The 17,709-nt window shown below is 25.3% G+C and overlaps 1 protein-coding gene across 2 annotated transcripts in view; it reads right to left on the bottom strand.

Annotated features, from left to right (window-relative positions):
- The window catches only part of LOC142238522 (uncharacterized), a 285,659-nt gene that overhangs the window by 137,428 nt on the left and 130,522 nt on the right, over nt 1-17,709 (bottom strand). For both annotated transcript variants that reach the window (XM_075310199.1, XM_075310200.1), the window contains one exon: nt 3,056-4,506. In XM_075310199.1, coding sequence (XP_075166314.1) covers nt 3,056-4,212 — 1,157 coding nt within the window. In that variant the 5' untranslated portion in view covers nt 4,213-4,506. The remainder of the gene's footprint in view (nt 1-3,055; nt 4,507-17,709) is intronic.

The following is a 17,709-nucleotide window of genomic DNA, read 5'->3' as shown; positions in this document are numbered from 1 at the left end:
TGTCCTTAATGTTGTGGAAATTTAGCATGTCCTTTTTTTGAAATTTTATTTCTATAGAAAATTTTTTGAAAGTTTTAATTCTATAGAAAATTTGTTGAAAATTTTATTTCTGTAGAAAATTTTTTGAAAATTTCATTTGTATAGAAAATTTTGTCAAATTTGATTTCTAAAGAAGATTTTGTAAAAATTTTATTTCTAAAGAAAATTTTGTCAAAATTTTATTTCTATCGAAAATTTTGTCAAAAGTTTATTTCTATAGAAAAGTTTGTAAAAATTTTATTTCTATAGATAATTTTGTCAAACTTGTACTTCTATAGAAAACTGTGTCAAAATTTTATTTCTGTAGAAAACTTTTTGAGATTTTTTTTCTATAGACAATTTGTGTCAAAATTTTATTTCTATAGAAAATTTGTGTCAAAATTTTATTTCTATAGAAAATTTTGTCAAAATATTATTTCTATAGAAAATTTTGTCAAAATTTAATTTCTATAGAAAATTTTGTCGAAATTTTATTTCTACAGAAAATTTTGTCAACATTTTATTTCTATAGAAAATTGTGTCATAATTTTATTTCTGTAGAAAATTTTTTGAAAATTTCATTTCTATAGACAATTTGTGTCAAAATTTTATTTCTATAGAAAATTTTGTCAAAATTTTATTTCTATAGATAATTTTGTCAAACTTGTATTTCTATAGAAAATTTTGTCAAAATTTTATTTCTATAGAAACTTTTGTCAAAATTTCATTTCTAGAGAAAATATTGTCCACATTTTATTCTATAGAAAATGTTGTAAAAATTTTATTTCTACAAAAAATTTTGTCAAAATTTTATTTCTATAGAAAATTTTGTCAAAATTTTATTTCTATAGAAAATATGTGAACATTTTATTTCTATAGAAATTTTTTTGAAAATTTTATTTCTATAGAAAATTGTTTGAAAGTTTTAATTCTATAATAATTTTGTCAAACTTGTATTTCGATAGAAAATTGTGTCAAAATTTTATTTCTATAGAAAATTTTGTCAAACTTGTATTTCTATAGAAAATTTTGTCAAAATTTCATTTCTAGAGAAAATGTTGTAAAAATGTTATTTCTACAGAAAATTTTGTCAAAATTTTATTTCTATAGAAAATTTGTGAACATTTTATTTCTATAGAAATTTTGTTGAAATTTTTATTTCTGTAGAAAATTTCTTGAAAATTTCATTTCTATAGAAAATTTTGTCAAAATTTTATTTGTTTAGAAAATTTTGTCAAAGTTTTATTTCTATAGAAAATTTTGTCAAAAGTTTATTTCTATAGAAAATTTTGTAAATTTTTTTTTTCTATAGATAATTTTGTCAAGCTTGTACTTCTATAGAAAATTGTGTCAAAATTGTATTTCTGTAGAAATTTTTTTGAAAATTTCATTTCTATAGACAATTTGTGTCAAAATTTTATTTCTATAGAAAATTTTGTCAATATTTTATTTCTGTAGAAAATTTTGTAAAAATTATATTTCAATAGATAATTTTGTCAATCTTGTATTTCTATAGAAAATTTTGTCAAAATTTTATTTTAATAGAAAATGTTGTCAAAATTTCATTTCTATAGAAAATTTTGTAAAAATTTTATTTCTATAGATAATTTTGTCAAACTTTTATTTCTATAGAAAACTTTGTCAACATTTTATTTCTATTGAAAATTTTGTAAAAATTTTATTTCTATAGATAATTTTGTTAGTTTTGTACTTCTATAGAAAATTGTGTCAAAACTTTATTTCTGTAGAAAGTTTTTTGAAAATTTTATTTCTATAGAAAATTTTGTACAAACTTTATTTCTATAGATAATTTTGTCAATCTTGTATTTCTATAGAAAATTTTGTCAAAATTTTATTTTAATAGAAAATGTTGTCAAAATTTCATTTCTAGAGAAAAATTTGTCAAAATTTTATTTCTATAGATAGTTTTGTCAAACTTTTATTTCTATAGAAAACTTTTCCAACATTTTATTTCTATAGAAAATTTTGTAAAAAATTTATTTCTATAGATAATTTTGTCAAACTTGTACTTCTATAGAAAATTGTGTCAACATTTTATTTCTATAGAAAATTTTGTCAAAATTTTATTTCTATAGAAAATTTTGTAAACATTTTATTTCTATAGAAAATTTTGTCAAAATTTTATTTCTATAGAAAATTTTGTAAAAATTTTGTTTCTATAGAAAATTTTATTTATATAGAAAATTTGTGTAAAATTGTATTTCTATAAAAAAAATTTTGAAAATTTTATTTCTATAGAATATTTTGTCAAATATTTATTTCTATGGAAAATTTTGTAAAAATTGTATTTCTATAGAAAATTTGTGCAAAATTTTATTTTATAGAAAAATGTTTGAAAATTAGATTTCTATAGACAATTTGTGTCAAAATTTTATTTCTATAGAAAATTTTGTCAAAATTTTATTTCTATAGAAAATTTTGTCAAAATTTTATTTCTATAGAAAATTTTGTCAAAATTTTAGTTCTATAAAAAATTTTATTTCTATAGATAATTTTGTCAAAATTTTATTTCTATAGAAAATCTTGAATATTTTATTGCTATAGAAAATGTTAAATTTTTAGAAAATGTCAAAATTTTATTTTTTTTAATTATAATTTTTTTATTGGTATAAAAATTGTCCTTAATGTTGTGGAAATTTAGCATGTCCTTTGAACCACGATGACATTTATTTCCATCGTTACTTCCAGAATAATGAAAAATCTAATTTAAAACTGAACTGTTCTTTTTTTTAAATACACATGTCTACTTTTTTAATTTTAGTATCATTATTAAAGATTTTTTACAGCAGATTCTGATTACAGGAATCCATGGCGACGAAACTCAGAGCTTGTTTTGTTTGATATTTCCTCAATTTCAATATTCCCTGAAAATCTTTTTTGTTTCCTCTTTGTTATATTTTCACACAAAATCCAATTTCAGATTTAAGTAGGAAAAATACCCCAAAAAAACGAATTTAATTTAAAATCATTTTAGCATAAATATTGTTAAAATTCATGGAAGTGGAAAGGAACATACCTTTGATATTTAAGCATAGCTCGTGGTAATAAAAAATTACCATCAGCAGAGACAGCAGTCACAGTTGCTACAGCAGCCGCATTACAGGTAGCAGCAACAGCAGCAACAGGTCCTGTCAATGGGGTGGAACCAAGTGTTGGTGTAGTGCTGGTGGTATCTTTTAAAGCAACAGGAACCACATTATTATGATCCAGGTTAACAGCTTTTGTATCTCTATGACAAGATTCACAATTAAGGCTATCCTCTGCTATGGCCGAACAGGATGCTGTGGTACACGAGGATGATGCAGACGACTTTGATTCCCGAGTTTTTGAAGAAGATGAATTTGTAGGGGATGATGCTGATGATGGCGATGATGCTGAAGCTGAGGATAATCCAGACCCAGGGGAGGACAGCTTTATATGGTCACCAGCATTAATTTGATCCTCATTGCCCTCATCATCATTATCAACGACCATGGCATTCAATGATGTAGAGGTTGATGCTGTGGACGATGATGAAGAACTTGAAGAGGACTGATGATGAGGTGACGACGATAATGCGGATTTTGTAGCATTATTGGAATTAACACCACCACCACCACCACCACCAAATAAGGTCACACCAAATCGCTGCAAATAGCTGCTGTATTTATTGGCTGGGATTTTCCCCTTATTCCCCACTTTGGTTACATTCGAACTGGCATGAGAATTACTATGGCTATGCTGGGGCAGAGGATGGCTATCGACTATAAATTTATCACTATTCGAGGAGTTTTTCAAGCCATTGAGGCTGCCATTTGGCTGCTTGGCAGTGGGTTTTGGATGTATCAAAGCCTCCTGTTGTGTGGGGCTCACAGCATATTTCAGAGGCTGTGGTAAATGCTGTCTCAATTGACTTGACTGCTGCGCATGCGCTTTTTGACTAAGGCCATACATAGGCTGTTGACTATTTTTGCATAGGTTATTCGATGTCTTAACCATATGGCCTCCTCTACCTTCATCGTCCTCATCTTCATCGTCATAGGGTAATACCTCAATTGCATCAAAATCATAAGAATTGAAATAAGCATGTTCTCGGGTTCTCTTCACTTTGGCTGCTTCAGAAGTGTGATTATCAATTTCAGATGTAGCATGATTGCCCACCACCGAGGGAGGAGCCTTATGGTAAATAGGCATTATTACTTAACTGGCGGGATATCCAAAACAAGAAAAAATGATTGGGGAGATAAAAAAAAGGCAGGTAATGTTAAACCGTCTGGGTGATACTCAATTTTGGAGAAATTTATTGTCCAGCATTTGTAAAATTAAAAAAAAAGCCAAAAGGCCTTTTTGTTGCGATAAAGAGCGATGAAGGGGTGGTACCGAAAATATTTCCAAATGCTTTTGAAGATTTGAAATTTGTAGATTTTAAAAAAAAAAAAAATTTTGGTAGAGTTTTGCTTCGTTGATTACTCCAATTTTTAGTTGAATCTGCAAAAAACAATAAAAAAAGAAAAAATTCAAGAGAGTTTCATTAATTTATTGAAATTGGTTGTTGTTGTTGCTGTTATTGTTTGATTTAATTACAAATTCATTTATTATTAAATAGCGTTTTTTTTGTTTTGCTCGTTCGTTTATTCATTCATTTCACCAATGATTTTCTTTCTTTGCTCCGATACGGATAAATGAGTGAGTGCGACTTAAATGGATGATAGATAGATCGAAGGTAAAATCCAAACAAACCGACATTTTGACGTTCAAAATTTTGTGGTCTATAATTCCTGTGGTGCGATTGTTGTGGCTTACCTGGCTTGTTAGTCGATTTTGAAATCTGGGAAAGTTTAATCATAGCCATTACATTTCAACTCTTTCTTGTTGTTGCTATACCTATGGCAAATTTTGTATTTATGTGGATTTTGTGTTATGTTGTTCCAGCCATCCATGCGTCCGTCCGTCGTCCGTCTGTCTGTTTGCGTATTTGCGCAATGTTAATGCGATAGCCGGCTTGTTATCTAATTGCTTATTGTGATCTATCACCCAATATGAAAGAAGAGGAAAAACACTAAATACCCCTAGTTTTAGTGGGGGAATACGCTACACTAGGAATGCAAGGAATCTATTACCTCTTCTTTAGAATAATTTCAATAAACAGTAGTTTAATCTCCTTAAAAGAAGAAAGCCAAGGAGGTATGGAATATGCAGATGATTTAGTTCTGAGAGTTTTGGCTAAATACTCACTTAAAATGGGTAATTCGTAATCTGCAAAGAATTTGGGGAACAAACCACAGGACAACAAACACAACCATTTTAGCATTACGTTTCATGCCATTTATGTTGCATAGTGTGAAGTTCCTGTGTCCCTTTGTGATAGTCGATCAAACCTGGATCCACTGATACCACACCAAAGACCTGTGGACTAGCATTGGTGAAGGTGTTCCGAAGAGGGCGAACACTGTCCAAGGTGTAACCGGGAAGCCTAAAGACAGACCGTAAGTCTGTAAAATGTTATGTTGTACTTGTGGGGCCAGATTCGATGTTAATGTGAAAAAAAAATATTTTTTATTTCCAAACCTAAGAAAGAAACATCCGTCGAATTATGAGAAAATCAAGTCGTATTTTTTGGACGGTTTAAAAAGTCATTGAAGCATCACAAAGCTAAATGAAATAAATCTCAATTATTCAAATATTTCTCTCTATCTCGAGGTTAAATACCTATCGTTGATGGACGAACAGCTAAAGCTGGATTATACAGTCAGAAATTTTGTCCATATTTTGGAAGTATCCATTTATGCAGGGTTAATTTTAATGTGTTAATATTGAAAACTAAAATTTACCTCTATTGAGAGCTGTCCGCTTTTCAGAGTGTCCAGGTTTCAATGTATTTCCGTTTTTGTTCTACTCAAAAGATTTTCAGAAAAAAATTTGATAAAATGTTCAATAGAAATAAAATTTTGCAAAAATTTCTAATTTCTATAGAAATAAAGAAATTTTGTCCATATAATAGGTTGGCTGATGAGTCCCCGGTCTAACAAAGAAAAACACATTTTTTTTGTCAAAATTCGTTTTTATTATTCAACATAGTTCCCTTCAAGAGCGATACAACGATTATAACGACCTTCTAATTTTTTAATACCATTTTGGTAGTACTCCTTCGGTTTTGCCTCAAAATAGCCCTCAGTTTCGGCGATCAACTCTTCATTGCAGCCAATTTTTTTCCCTGCGAGCATCCTTTTGAGGTCTGAGAGCAAGAAAAAGTCGCTGGGGCCAGATCTGGAGAATACGGTGGGTGGGGAAGCAATTCGAAGCCCAATTCATGAATTTTTGCCATCGTTCTCAATGACTTGTGGCACGGTGCGTTGACTTGGTGGAACAACACTTTTTTCTTCTTCATATGGGGCCGTTTTGCCGCGATTTCGACCTTCAAACGCTCCAATAACGCCATATAATAGTCACTGTTGATGGTTTTTTCCTTCTCAAGATAATCGATAAAAATTATTCCATGCGCATCCCAAAAAACAGAGGCCATTACTTTGCCAGCGGACTTTTGAGTCTTTCCACGCTTCGGAGACGGTTCACCGGTCGCTGTTCACTCAGCCGACTGTCGATTGGACTCAGGAGTGTAGTGATGGAGCCATGTTTCGTCCATTGTCACATATCGACGGAAAAACTCGTGTGTATTACGAGTTAACAGCTGCAAACACCGCTCAGAATCATCAACACGTTGTTGTTTTTGGTCAAATGTGAGCTCGCGCGGCACCCATTTTGCACAGAGCTTCCGCATATCCAAATACTGATGAATGATATGACCAACACGTTCCTTTGCGTCTGGTATCTCGATCAACTTCATTTTACGGTCATTCAAAATCATTTTGTGGATTTTTTTGATGTTTTCGTCGGTAATCACCTCTTTCGGGCGTCCACTGCGTTCACCGTCCTCCGTGGTCATTTCACCACGCTTGAATTTTGCATACCAATCAATTATTGTTGATTTCCCTGGGGCAGAGTCCGGAAACACATTATAAAGCCAAGTTTTTGCTTCCACCGTATTTTTTCCCTTCAGAAAACAGTATTTTATCAAAACACGAAATTCCTTTTTTTCCATTTTTTCACAATAACGAAAGTTGCTTCACAAAAGACGCTCTATCTCTCAAACTAATTGACTTACAGACGTCAAATTTTGACACGAATCATTTGAAGGTTTTGTACTTTATAAAAATAATATGCATTTAATACTAGCGACGCCATCTATGTGTCAGACCGGGCTCTTATCAGCCAACCTGTTATTGGAGGTGTCCAATAATGGAAGGATAATTTTATGTGTTAATATTGGAAATGTCTCACGAATATTGTCTACTATTGAGTGCTGTCCGCTTTTCAGAGTGTCTAGATTTCAGAGGTTTCACTGTATTTCCGCTTCTTTGTTCTACTCAAAAGATTGTAAGAAAACAAATTGTTTTCTATAAAATGAAATTTCAGAAAATTTTGAAAAAAAAATTTCTATAGAAATAAATTTTTGGAAACATTTTTGCGAAAATTTTCTATAGAAATACAATTTTGCAAAAATTTTCTATAGAAATAAAATTTTGAAAAGAATTTCTATAGAAATAATATTTTCTATAGAGATAAAATTTTGCAAAAATTTTCTATAGAAATAAAATTTTGGAAAGAATTTCTTTAGAAACAATTTTATTTGTATAGAAATAAAATTTTGCAAAATTTTTCTATAGAAATAAAATTTTGGAAAGAATTTCTTTAGAAACAATTTTATTTGTATAGAAATAAAATTTTGCAAAAATTTGTATAGAAATAAAATTTTGCAAAAATTTTCTATAGAAATGAAATTTTGACAAAATTTTCTATTAAAGTAAAGCTTTGACAAAATTTTCTATAGTAGTAAAGTTTTGACAAAATTTTCTATAGAAATAAAATTTTGACAAAATTTTCTATAGAAATGAAATTTTGACAAAATTTTCTATAGAAATAAAATTTTGCAAAAATTTTCTATAGAAATAAAATTTTGACAAAATTTTCTATAGAAATAAAATTTTTGCACAATTTTCTATAGAAATAAAATCTTTACAAAATTTTCTATAGAAATAAAATTTTGACAAAATTTTCTTAGAAATAATATTTTGACAAAATTTTCTATAGAAATAAAATTTTGACAAAATTTTCTATAGAAATAAAATTTTGACAAAATTTTCTATAGAAATAAAATTTTGACAAAATTTTCTATAGAAATAAAATTTTGACAAAATTTTCTATAGAAATAAAATTTTGACAAAATTTTCTATAGAAATAAAATTTTGACAAAATTTTCTATAAAAATAAAATTTTGACAAAATTTTCTACAGAAATGAAATTTTCGCACATTTTTCTATAGAAATAAAATCTTTACCAAATTTTCTATAGAAATGAAATTTTGACAAAATTTTCTATAGAAATAAAATTTTGACAAAATTTTTTATGTAAATAAAATGTTGAAAAAAAACTTCTATAGAAATAAAATATTATATGTAGATAAAAATATTATAGAAATAAAATTTTGAAAAATTTTATGTAGAAATATATTTTTGCAAAAATTTTCTACAGAAATAAAATTTTGAAAAAAAAATCTATAGAGGCAAAGTTTTGCAAAAAAAAATTTCTATAGATATAAAATTGTGGAAATTTTTTTTTGGAAATAAAATTTTGCAAACATTCGATAAAAGTTTTAATAAATTGCCTATTGAAAGAAAATGTTAAAACATTTTCTATAGGAAATTTTGCAAGCAATTTGCTATGGAAATAAAATTATGTGCAGAGTTTTCTATAGAAATAACATTTTGACAGAATTTTCGATATAAACGGAAGTTTGCAACTAAAGTTAACATATGTGTGTTTCTTTAAATGCACTTTGTGTGTGCATTACACACTAATATCTAAATAGATCTGCTTGAATTTAGCTAGAGAATTTTACATCCTGTAAAAGACGTCAACGTTCATCACAAAAATAATATACTATTCTTCTAAACAAACTTTTTTAACACGAAGAGAAATTTCCAACCGATGTTCATTGCCCTAAAATTCCGTTAGGGAGGAAAGATAACATTTTGCAAAAATTAAAAAAAAAAAATAAATTCTATAGAAATAAAATTTTGACAAAATTTTCTATAGAAATAAAATTTTGACAAAATTTTCTATAGAAATAAAATTTTGACAAAATTTTATATAGAAATAAAATTTTGATAAAATTTTCTATGGAAATGGAATTTTGACAAATTTTCTATAGAAATAAAATTTTGGCAAAATATTCTATAGAAATAAAATTTTGCAAAAATCTTCTATAGAAATATTTTTTTAGCATTCATTGCTATTAAATTACAAAACATTTCAATCTTCTTAGGATAAATTTCCATATGTAGATGCTTTCAATATTCGTTGTTTTTTCAATTATCGGTATTTTTTTTACAAATCATATGCATACAATTTTTGCTACAATTTTTCTATTTGTCGGTTACAACAGTGAGTGCGGCAAGTGTTGAGTGAATTGTGTTCATAACTTAACCGGCATCCGCTTTTAAAGAAATCAAAAGTAAAACAACTCGAATGGAAAAGTAAAGCAAGAAGAAAGAAACTCTCATTGACGACAAGAAATAAGATTGAACGGTCTATGGTTTGGCAGAGTGGAGGGTTATCGGTATTCGTAAACCATGTGGAGTTGTTTATTTTTGAGTTTTTTTGTTTTGGTCTTAAGAAGCACACCAAAACAAAAATATTTCTCCTGCTTTGGATAATGGAGAAATAAATTTAGTACTTACACTGTGAAAAATTTTTCGTATTATGATATTACAAAGTTCGTTGGGGACAAACGTGGCAACTGTTACAATGGTTGGCTTAACATTTCGTAAAGGAGGCAAGGGTAGAAAATTCTTTCAAAATTTTATTTCAATAAAAAATTTTTGTCAAATTTTATTTCTATAGAAAATAGATTTTTTTTCAAAATTTTATTTTTAGAGAAAATGTTGTCAAAATTTTATTTCTATAGAAAATAGATTTTTTTTTCAAAATTTTATTAGTATAGAAAATTTTGTCGAAATTTTATTTCTATAGAAAATTTTGTAAAAGTTTTATTTCTATAGAAAATTTTGTCAAAATTATATTTCCATAGAAAATGTTGTCAAAATTTTATTTTCAAAGAAAATTTTGTCAAATTTTAATTCTACAGAAAATTTTTTAAAATTTTATTTCTATAAATTTTTTTTGTCAAATCTCCTTTCTATAGAAAATTTTGTCAAAACTTTATTTCTATACAAAATTTTATTTGTATAGAAATTTTTTCAAAATTTTATTTGTATTGTGTCAAATTTGTGTCAAATTTTATTTCTAGGAAAATTTTGTCAAAATTTTATTTCTATAGAAATTTTGTCAAAACTTCTATACAAAATTTTATTTCTATATAAAATTTTGTTAAAATTTTATTTCTATAGAAAATTTTGTTAAAATTTTATTTCTAAAGAAAATTTTGTTAAAATTTTATTTCTGTAGAAAGTTTTGTTAAAATTTTATTTCTATAGAAAATTTTGTCAAAAAATTTTATATCTATAGAAAACTTTGTCAAAATGTAATTTCTTTAGAAAATTCTATTTCTATAGAACATTTTGTCAAAATTTTATTTTTATAGCAGTCTTGAAAAATGTAATATGTAGATTTTTTTTAATTTTATTTCTATGGAAAATTGTACATCTTAATTGGAGAGGAACATTTTCAAAATCAGAAAAGAAAATTCTTCTTTCAGTTTAAGAAAGATAAAACTCGGTTGTGAAAAACCTGTTTATAGTTGCCACAAATTTGTTCCGATGTATGCCAAAAAAGAATTCGTTCCTTTGAACAAAAATTCTACAACAACGAAAATTCCTTTCGTATTTCAAGTTGGTTCTTTAAACGTAGGTTAGGTGGCAGCCCGATGTATCAGGCTCACTTAGACTATTCAGTCCATTGTGATACCACATTGGTGAACTTTAAACGTAAAAAAATCGTTGGTGCTGAGAATCATTTCAATGTTTTCTCAAAGAGAACCTTAAAGAAATTACCAAAAGGAACATTTCATTGGTCTCAAATTACATTTCGAAGGAATGAATTATTTTTTTTTTGTGCACTCAAAATTTAATTTTATTTAATTGTGACAACTATATACAAGTTTGTCACAAACGAGTTTTTGCAAAATTAAATAAATTTTTCCGTGTATATTAAAAAATCTTTTAACATTTCGCTGGAGTTGAACGTATAATTTGTTCGATGTATAAAAACTATTGTAAAAGAAAACGGAACGGAATTGCAACAATGTTTCGTTGATTAAGATTTCGATAACAAGTGGAAATTGTGAAAATCGACAGAGATCAAGAAATTACCGTTGTCACAAAATGGGTCTGAGTGTTAAGAAATTTGCTATTTGATCAATGGTAAACGTTGAAACATGAACATGAAGAAAATTGGTCAAGAGAAATTATACGAATAATTTTGCCCATTGAAAGGTGATGGTGATCCGTTTTACATATATTATAGCAATAGTTAATGGATAATTTGGAGTAAATTTTATAATGTTTAAAAGCTTACTAAAGCATTTTGATCTATTTCATTCACAAATAATGTTATTCGTGATACCAAGCATGCTATTGTGATTGCCTCATATTTGGCTTGAGAACCACAAGTGGCTATCGTTAGAGCCCTCCAGCATATACATGTGAATAAATCATTACATTCTTCCCTTGCACGTTATCGTGATATAGAAATAAACTTTTGTCAAAATTTTATTTCCATAGAAAATTTTCTCAACATTTTATTTCTATTGAAAATTTTGTCAAAATTTTATTTCCATAGAAAATTTTCTCAAAATTTTATTTCTATTGAAAATTTTGTCAAAATTTTATTTCTATAGAAAATACTGTCAAAATTTTATTTTCAATAGAAAATTTTGTAAAAATTTTATTTCTATAGAAAGTTTTGTCAAAATTTTACTTCTATAGAAAATTTTGTCAAAATCTTATTTCTATAGAAAATCTTATCAAAATTGTATTTCTATCGAAAATTTGTCAAAACTTTATTTTCTATAGGAAAATTTTTCAAAATTTTATTTCTATAGAAAATACTGTCAACATTTTATTTGTATAGGAAAATTGTAAAGATTTTATTTTCTATAGAAAATTTTGTAAAAATTTTATTTCTATAAAATTTTTTTGAAAATTTTATTTCTATAGAAAATACTGTCAAAATTTTATTTGTATAGGGAATTGTCAAAATTTTATTTTCTATAGGAAAATGTTTTCAAAATTTTATTTCCATAGAAAATTTTGTCAAAATTTTATTTCTATAGACAACTTTGTCAAAATTTTATTTCTATAGACAACTTTGTCAAAATTTTATTTCTATAGAAGATTTTGTCAAAATTTTTTATCCATAGAAGATTTTGTCAAAATTTCATTTCTACAAAAAATTTTGTCTAAATTTTATTTCTATAGAAAATTTTGTCAAAATGTTATTTCCGTAGAAAATTTTATCAAAATTTGATTTCTATAGAAAATTTTATCAAAATTTTATTTCTACAGAAAATTTTATCTCTATAGAAAATTTTATCAAAATTTTATTTCCATAGAAAATTTTGTCAAATTTTTATTTTTGTAGGAGAATTTGCTAAAATTTTATTTCTATAGAAAATTTTGTTAATATTTTATTTCTGTAGAAAATTTTGTCAAAATTTTATTTTTATAGAAAATTTTGTCAAAATTTTATTTCTATAGAATATTTTGTCAAAATTTTTTATCCATAGAAAATTTTGTCAAAATTTTTTATCCATAGAAAATTTTAGGAAATTTTGTCAAAATTTTATTTCTATAGAAAATTTTATCAAAATTTTATTTCTATAGAAAATTTTATCAAGATTTTATTTCTATAGAAAATTTTGTCAAAATTTTATCTCTATAGAAGATTTTGTCAAAATTTTATCTCTATAGAAAATTTTGTCAAAATCTTATTTCTATAGAAAATCTTATCAAAATTGTATTTCTATCGAAAAATTGTCAAAACTTATTTTCTATAGGAAAATTTTTCAAAATTTTATTTCTATAGAAAATACTGTCAACATTTTATTTGTATAGGAAAATTGTAAAGATTTTATTTTCTATAGAAAATTTTGTAAAAATTTTATTTCTATAAAATTTTTTTGAAAATTTTATTTCTATAGAAAATACTGTCAAAATTTTATTTGTATAGGGAATTGTCAAAATTTTATTTTCTATAGGAAAATGTTTTCAAAATTTTATTTCCATAGAAAATTTTGTCAAAATTTTATTTCTATAGACAACTTTGTCAAAATTTTATTTCTATAGACAACTTTGTCAAAATTTTATTTCTATAGAAGATTTTGTCAAAATTTTTTATCCATAGAAGATTTTGTCAAAATTTCATTTCTACAAAAAATTTTGTCTACATTTTATTTCTATAGAAAATTTTGTCAAAATGTTATTTCCGTAGAAAATTTTATCAAAATTTGATTTCTATAGAAAATTTTATCAAAATTTTATTTCTACAGAAAATTTTATCTCTATAGAAAATTTTATCAAAATTTTATTTCCATAGAAAATTTTGTCAAATTTTTATTTTTGTAGGAGAATTTGCTAAAATTTTATTTCTATAGAAAATTTTGTTAATATTTTATTTCTGTAGAAAATTTTGTCAAAATTTTATTTTTATAGAAAATTTTGTCAAAATTTTATTTCTATAGAAAATTTTGTCAAAATTTTTTATCCATAGAAAATTTTGTCAAAATTTTTTATCCATAGAAAATTTTAGGAAATTTTGTCAAAATTTTATTTCTATAGAAAATTTTATCAAAATTTTATTTCTATAGAAAATTTTATCAAGATTTTATTTCTATAGAAAATTTTGTCAAAATTTTATTTCTATAGAAGATTTTGTCAAAATTTTATCTCTATAGAAAATTTTGTCAAAATTTTATTTTTGTAGAAAATTTTGTCAAAATTTTATTTCTATAGAAAATTTTGTTAATTTTTTTTTGTAGAAAATTTCGTCAAAATTTTATTTTTGTAGGAGAATTTGCTAAAATTTTATTTCTATAGAAAATTTTGTTAAAATTTTATTTCTGTAGAAAATTTTGTCAAAATTTTATTTCTATAGAAAATTTTGTCAAAAATTTTATTTCTATAGAAAATTTTGTCAAAATTTTATTTCTATAGAAATTTTTGTCAAAATTTTATTGCTATAGAAAATTTTATCAAAATTTATTTCCATAGAAAAATGGTATTTTTTATAAGAAAATTTTTCAACATGTTATTTTTTATAAGAAAATTTGTCAAAATTTTATTTCAATAGAAATTTTTTCAAAATTTTATTTCTGTAGAAATTTTTATAAAAATTTTATCTCTATAGAAATTTTATCTCTATAAAAAAAAATTTGTCAAAATTTTATTTCAATAGAAAATTTTGTCAAAATTTTATTTCTATAGAAAATTTTCTCAAAATTTTATTTCTGTAGAAAATTTTATCAAAATTTTATCTCTGTAGAAAATTTTATCAAAATTTTATTTCTATAGAAAAGTTTATCAAAATTTTATCTCTATAGAAAATTTTATCAAAATTTTATTTCCATAGAATATTCTGTCAAAATTTTATTTTTGTAGGAGAATTTGCTAAAATTTTATTTCTATAGAAAATTTAGTTAAAATTTTATTTCTGTAGAAAATTTTGTCAAAATTTTATTTTTATAGAAAATTTTGTCAAAATATTATTTCTATAGAAAATTTTGACAAAATTTTATTTCTATAGAAAATTTTGTCAAAATTTTATTTCTATAGAAAATTTTGTCAAAATTTTATTTCTATATTAAAGTTTATACACATTTTATTGCTGTAGAAAATTTGCCAATATTTTATTTTGTATAGGAAAATGTTGTCAAAATTTTATTTCTATAGAAAATTTTGTCAAAATTTTATTTCTATAGACAACTTCGTCAAAATTTTATTTCTATAGACAATTTTATCAAAATTTTATTTCTATAGAAGATTTTTTCAAAATGTTATTTCTATAGAAAATTTTGTCAAAATTTTGTATCCATAGAAGATTTTGTCAAAATTTTATTTCTACAGAAAATTTTATTTCTATAGAAAATTTTGTCTAAATTTTATCTCTATAGAATATTTAATCAAAATTTTATCTCTATAGAAAATTTTGTCAAAATTTTATTTCTATAGAAAATTTTGTTAAAATTTCATTTCAATTGAAAAATTTATAAAAATTTTATTTCTAAAATCAAAATTTTATTTCTATAGAAAATTGTGTCAAAATCTTATTTCTATAGAAAATTTTGTCAAAATTTTATTTCTATCGAAAATTTGTCAAAATTTTATTTTCTATAGGAAAATTTTTCAAAATTTTATTTCTATAGAAAATACTGTCAAAATTTTATTTGTATAGGAAAATTGTCAAAATTTTATTTTCTATAGAAAATTTTGTAAAAATTTTATTTCTATAGAAAGTTTTGTCAAAATTTTATTTCTATAGAAAATTTTGACAAAATTTTATTTCTATAGAAAGTTTTGTCAAAATTTTATTTCTATAGAAAATTTTGTCGAAATTTTATTTCTATAGAAAATTTTATCAAAATTTTATTTCTATAGAAAATGTTATCAAAATTTTATCTTTATAGAAAATTGTATCAAAATTTTATTTCTATAGAAAATGTCAAAATTTTATCAAAATTTTATTTCCAAAGAAAATTTTGTCAAAATTTTATTGTTTTTATATTATAGAAATTTTTTTTTATATATATTTTATTATGTTACAGAAAATTTTGTAAATTTTTTTTTATAGAAAATTTTGTCAACATTTTTTATACATAGAAAATTTTGTCAAAATTTTATTTCTACAGAAGATTTTGTCAAAATTTTATTTTTATAGAAAATTTTGTCAAAATTTTATATTCTTTAGGAAAATTTGTCAACATTTTATTTTCTATTCCCACACAAAAATATTACCCTGGTGTATCAAAATTAGATATAACAAATTCAGATTTTGTTCTATAGTCTTTATTGAGTATTCTTCTCTCACAGATTTCATTTGTATAAAAACTTTGATATTTCTCAAGTCTTTTTTATATTACAAAATAAACACACAAAAAAAATCTACTTTTATAATTTTTATAATTTGCTTTATCCATGCAATTTTTAATGAACTAAAAAGTTCTCGGGTATATCATTGTCTACATCAGCATCAATACGATGAGCAGTTAATTAAATAAATGAAACTCGTTTCCAATTACATTACAAACTACAACATTGCGTTTCTGTTGTTATTGTTGTTTGGCTTCTACATGATTTATTACTATGACGATCCGTAGGAAAATAGACTGCAACTGTTGCAGCAATATGCTGCAAAATTTGCCATTATACCAATGAGGACATTGCTTTGAGACAAGAATGGGAAGACACAAACAAAAACTTCCTGCCATTAATCATTTTAGCTAGAAATTTTGTAATCCATAAAATTTTTGTTGGTTGTGTTTTTGGACATGGCTTTGAGATGCTTGTTTTTTGTGTTCTTCTTAATTTTCTTCATTTTGAGACAAAAAAAAAAACTGCAATTTAACCCATCCAGACCAAAATGAGCTGGCGGTTGCTAGTTAAAGTACCATTTATTGAAATGCATTTATTCTGAAAATCAGTGGAACTAAACACATTGGCCCCACAACAACCATAAATGTGTTACAAATTAAGTTTGTTTTTCATTTTTGTTGTTTGCTGTGGTTCGATTGGTTTTATTTTGTGTTGCTGTGCGGCTTGAGTGGCTAAATATCAGCAATGCCATTGTGTTGCTGGCTACCGAGAATGGTCACAATGGCAATATACATAGGCAACCGCAATAGCAATACCAACATCTCCACCAGCATAAAGCATTGCAATAATGATAGAGCAAATAAGTGCAAATGTTGAGTTTATAACAAATTTGGATGCTGTTTGCCAGATGTACAAATAGGGAGACACAAATGCATGCAGATACACGGAGATAGTTGAGGTTCACGTGAAAAGTTTTGGCCAAAAGTTAAAATTTTATAGCATGAAGGGTCAATTGAGAAAGACACCGGCCAGACACACAGACAGGAGGCTGAAGTGTATTGCAACCTACTTCAGTTTGCTCTCTGTCTGACTGTTGACAGATTTATTCCAGTGACAGTTCATTTTATTGTTTATAAACTAACAAAATAATTTTGATCTATTGCACTCAGAAATAAGCTTACTCGTGATGGAATCCATGTGTAATTTGGGACCTTCTATCCATTGCACCATGGATAGCAGGGTCTTGGGATCGAACCCAGTTTCCATAAAACACCAAAAAGTTTTTCAGCGGTGGATTATTAGTAATGCTGTTGATATTTCTGAGTTTTTCCAAAGCTTCTTTCGCAGCAGTGTGGAACGCCTTTCGCGGCTTTAAAAAGGAGGTCCCTTGTCATTGTGCTTAACATAGAATTGGACGGCACTCAGTGAGAAGCATTTGAGTACTTAAATTTGAATAAATCTTTTGTTTTTCATATCATTACCCGTTACTGTGATACCTGTAGTATTGAATCATACCCAACAAAATGGACGAAAAAAAGTAATAGTAATACAAAAAAAATGATCCAAAAAGTGAAGGCCAGATTTGAGG

Source organism: Haematobia irritans, chromosome 5 (assembly GCF_050003625.1).
Source record: "Haematobia irritans isolate KBUSLIRL chromosome 5, ASM5000362v1, whole genome shotgun sequence".
Lineage (NCBI taxonomy): Eukaryota > Metazoa > Arthropoda > Insecta > Diptera > Muscidae > Haematobia > Haematobia irritans.
Note: the sequence above shows the minus strand (reverse complement) of the source record. Positions and strands in the feature narration are given on the sequence as shown.